The sequence below is a fragment of the Fragaria vesca genome, linkage group LG1 (genome assembly GCF_000184155.1).
Source record: "Fragaria vesca subsp. vesca linkage group LG1, FraVesHawaii_1.0, whole genome shotgun sequence".
NCBI lineage: Eukaryota > Viridiplantae > Streptophyta > Magnoliopsida > Rosales > Rosaceae > Fragaria > Fragaria vesca.
Window position 1 is genome coordinate 19,635,884 of NC_020491.1, and position 4,471 is coordinate 19,640,354.

At 37.5% G+C, this 4,471-nt stretch overlaps 1 protein-coding gene across 1 annotated transcript in view; it reads left to right on the top strand.

Annotated features, from left to right (window-relative positions):
* The window catches only part of LOC101304719, a 17,792-nt gene extending 13,467 nt beyond the window's left edge, over positions 1-4,325 (top strand). Inside the window, exons 9-13 of the mRNA XM_004289465.1 lie at positions 2,306-2,560; positions 2,688-2,801; positions 2,882-3,395; positions 3,499-3,652; positions 3,790-4,325. Coding sequence (XP_004289513.1) covers positions 2,306-2,560; positions 2,688-2,801; positions 2,882-3,395; positions 3,499-3,652; positions 3,790-3,992 — 1,240 coding nt within the window. The 3' untranslated portion in view covers positions 3,993-4,325. The remainder of the gene's footprint in view (positions 1-2,305; positions 2,561-2,687; positions 2,802-2,881; positions 3,396-3,498; positions 3,653-3,789) is intronic.
* Positions 4,326-4,471: the final 146 nt, after the last annotated feature.

Below are 4,471 nucleotides of genomic sequence, written 5' to 3' on the forward strand. Positions count from 1 at the left end.
TATTTTTATTTTTAATTACAAACTTTAGCCGACGAATATTTTAAATTCTTCGTCGGCTAAAATCGGAGAAATAACCGACGACATGTTTTTCGTCGGCTAAACGCTAGACTATAGCCGACGAATAACTTAAATTTTTTTCGTCGGCTAAAGTCTGGACTATAGCCGACGACATTTTTTCGTCGTCTAAAGTCTGGACTATAGCCGACGACATTTTTTTCGTCGGCTAAACTCTGGACTATAGCCGACGACTTCTACATGTGTCGTCGGCTAAAGTCACCACAGACGACCTTTTCCCGACGAAATCTTAGCCGATGAAAGGTTCGTCGGCTAAGATCTTAGCCGACGAATTAAGCTGACAGGCCGACGAAAATTTTTCGTCGGCTAAAGTGCTTGTCCTGGTAGTGGTTCCTAGGGACTCACATTTTGTTACACAACAGTGTTAAGACGAAGATGAACAGATTGCCCAAGTCCACATCCATTGGTACAATTACAATTATCAACAAAATACTGGTCACTCCTCTTATTTTTGAGGTTTTGACAATTTAGTCTTTTTCTTCTCAATTTTGATAGGTCACTCCTATTATTTTTCAATATCACACAATTAGGTCTAACCGTCTACTTTCCATCCAATTTCATCTTTAAGTTATTAAGTTATCATTTTCTCTCATGCTAAGTCAACTGAATGAAGGGTAAAATCACTGTAACACCTTTTGGCTTCTCCAGCAAAAGAAAGATGTAAATCCCTCTAAAAGTGAAATCATTTCCCTCCAAAATCATTGTGCAAGATAGTCATTAAAATTCAAGCTTCAAGAACTAAAGCATAACTTGTATCAGGGAAAAAAAAAAAAACCGAAGCATAATTAAAGGAAATTTAATAAAAAATAAATTTCACCTACATTAATAAATAAGTCCTGGCCTTCATAATATTATTATTGTCACCAAAAATATATTGCATATTCTTCAAAATTAGTAAGTCAATCAATAAAGTGCTAATTTACCGAAAACAAAAATTGCATAATCCAATTTTTGTTTTGGAGGGATTTCCTTCTTTTGTTGGAGAAGTGGGAAAATAAACTAAAGAGTATTATACTGATTTTACCCTTCATTCAGCTGACTTGACATGAAATAAATGACAGCTCAACAACTTAATAGTAAAATTGAATAGAAAGTGGATGGTTGGACCTCATTATCTGACATTGAAAGTAATGGGAGTGAACTGTTGAAATTGAGAAAAAGATGACTAAACTATCGAAATCTCAAATTATAAAAAGAGTGACCAGTATTTTATCGTACAATTATTTATAGCTTTCTCTTCGTTTTCTTCCTCTGTTCTTCTTCTCTTTCTCTGTTCTTTAGCTTAGGGGTTAAGCTTTATCACCGCGACCTCGATTTGTAACACACAGAAGTACAGCATCATCCTTCCAAACTCTTTTCTAGAACGGTTTCGCAAGTCTCCAAGAACCACTGAGCAGCAAAAGAAATCCAGATAGGTCCTAAACTCCTAATTACTTAAAGTATTACAAAGGTTTAAAAATAAAAAGAAAATTAGTGTAAAATTTAAGTTTATCAGTTTCTTTGTCTGCCGATCAATTAATACAGATGGCTTTAGGCTAACGAATGTTTAACTTATTGCTTGGTTGATCTCGTCGTCTAATTGTGGCTAGTTCGCGCATACACAGTAGTGCAGAATCGCTCACGGATTAAGAGTTTAAGACCACCATAACTCCACAACACACCCAAAACTCTGGGCTGAGATCATTTGGGTAACGTGTCCTCTAGGAGAATTATTAGGTGTACATGACAGATATCAGTCGTGGTGTTCCCCTTTTGTTTTATTAGTATACAGATTTATATATTTAATTTTGATTGGTTCGATAATTTAAATTCATTTTAATTTTTTTCACCCCTGCTGGTCTCACATGATTCAAGCAATCTTATTGGTTAAAACTAGTCAAGACTATTGACACGTGGTGTTCCCGGACCACCTAATAATTACTTTGTGCTCTAATCTTGTAATGCATGCAGGCGTCGACGGTTTGCTCCAATCCCATCTCATTTTTTGCGGCAACGTACACATAATTTTTTCTTACGTATTATCACGCTTCATTTAAAACATGAGAGTAAAAAGTACGATTTTTCTGAATTAAAAACTTGTATTAGCTTCTTGTTCTGGTCAAGAGGAGAAAGTTTAATACCATACGGAAGAAATACGTACATCTTCGAAATTCCTTTCATGCATTGACGTACAGAACACCATCTCCTAGCTCCTCTGCCTATATATATATATACCATTTATCGCTCTAAGATTCGCACCCTACTTCGAAAATCTCTCTCTATCTATCAAACTTGCTCCGAGTGCTGTACCAAGGTCATCAATTACTAATTCGTGTTCGCTCTTAGTCTTTGCATTGCTAGAACTTATACCAAAGACGAAGATGGTTAACTCAAGGAAAGGAAAGCAAATGGAATCGTCTCCGGAGCAGAAACACCCCAGGAAAGCAATTGGATGGGCTGCAAGAGATACATCTGGTGTTCTATCTCCCTTTAAGTTCTCAAGAAGGTACTCGATCATTTGATTAAGTCGACTTTCATTGTTGTTAGCCTATACGGCATGCAATAGTGAAGTTAGAAACTTACCATGTTGTTCTATCTGGAAATGAACTAGTTTAGTTACAAAATTGTTGCAGGGAAACAGGAGTAACGGACGTAAGATTCAAAGTGTTGTACTGTGGAGTATGCCATTCGGACATACACATGGCCAAAAATGATTGGGGGACTTCTACCTATCCTATAGTACCTGGGTATGAGTATATTAATAGCTTAATTGCCCTAGTAATATGAAGTGTATCTTTTTAATTGGTATACTTGGGATATGCTGCAGGCATGAACTTGTTGGTGTAGTAACAGAAGTAGGATGCAAAGTAAAGAAATTCAAAGTTGGAGACAAGGTCGGTGTTGGTTGCATGGTCGACTCAGACCGAACTTGCGAAAATTGTATCCATCACCTAGAAAATTACTGTCCGAATCTGATACAAACCTACGGTTCCAAATACTACGACGGAACCATGACATACGGAGGTTACTCGAACAATATGGTGACTGATGAGCACTTCATTGTTCGAATCCCCGACAACTTACCTCTTGATGGCGCTGCTCCGCTTCTATGTGCCGGGATTACAACTTACAGCCCCATGAGATATTATGGACTTGACAAACCCGGTATGCATCTTGGTGTGAATGGCCTAGGCGGTTTAGGTCACGTCGCCGTTAAATTTGCCAAGGCTTTGGGGCTCAAGGTTACAGTCATTAGTACCTCCCCTAATAAGAAGGAGGCAGCTATGGAACATCTCCGCGCTGATGCATTCCTTCTTAGCACTGACCAAGATCAGATGGAGGTAATTATTCGATGAATCAAATGCTCCCCTCGCCTTCATGATTTTAAGTTGATTCATATATGCACGTGTATGGTGAAATGATGCAGTTTTTATGACATTGTAGGCTGCCATGAGCACAATGGATGGTATCATTGACACAGTTCCTGCAGTTCGACCTCTAGAGCCTTTGATTACATTGTTGAAGACTAATGGAAAAGTTGTTACCGTTGGTATAGCGGTGCAGCCCCTCGATCTCCCAGTTTTCCCTTTGATCCTAGGTAAGCAAACATATATCATATATGATGAGAAATTAATCGAATTAATCGGTTTTACACTGCTGGCATGGGGACTCATTTCTAGTGAATATGTACTTGAGAGTAGATAACCAGTATAACCACTATGCCGGCCATTGCAGGAAGGAAGATGGTAGCTGGTAGTGCCATTGGAGGTATGGAAGAGACGCAAGAGATGATTGATTTTGCTGCTGAACATAACATAACAGCTGACATCGAGGTTATCCCGATTGATTACCTGAACACCGCAATGGAACGCGTTGTCAAAAAAGATGTCAGGTTTCGATTTGTCATCGACGTTGAGAACACATTGAAGTCCGCCTAAGTTTTTCATTCAATTCTGTTAATAAGACTATGCATTAATATATATGACTGACTTTCCATAGGATGGAGTTATCAGTCTTCAAATTTCTAGACATATTTTGTGATCAAATAAATGGAATGGCTTTGTTTTCCTTTTCCATTAAGATTAGATTTCAGTTGTATTGTTTTTAAAGAGATTGATGTTTTTATTAATTGTAACAGTGTTATCAATCTAATCATGTAAAAAATCTGTAAGAAATATCTACGTGATTTCCTGTTATAATTACTGTCGATTTTGGTCAAGTAAAGCTTAGCTAATATCATACTTAAATACCTTCAAGTCTGCAACAGACAGTTATGATACAAATATATCAAACTGCAGTTCTGTTGCACAATTCTGTTGGGATTCGCAGATCAAAGTACTCAGACGACATTTTTGTACAAGCTTCCTTTTGGTTTTCTTTGTAATGGGCCTATTTTTCCGTCTTATATTTTTCTTGT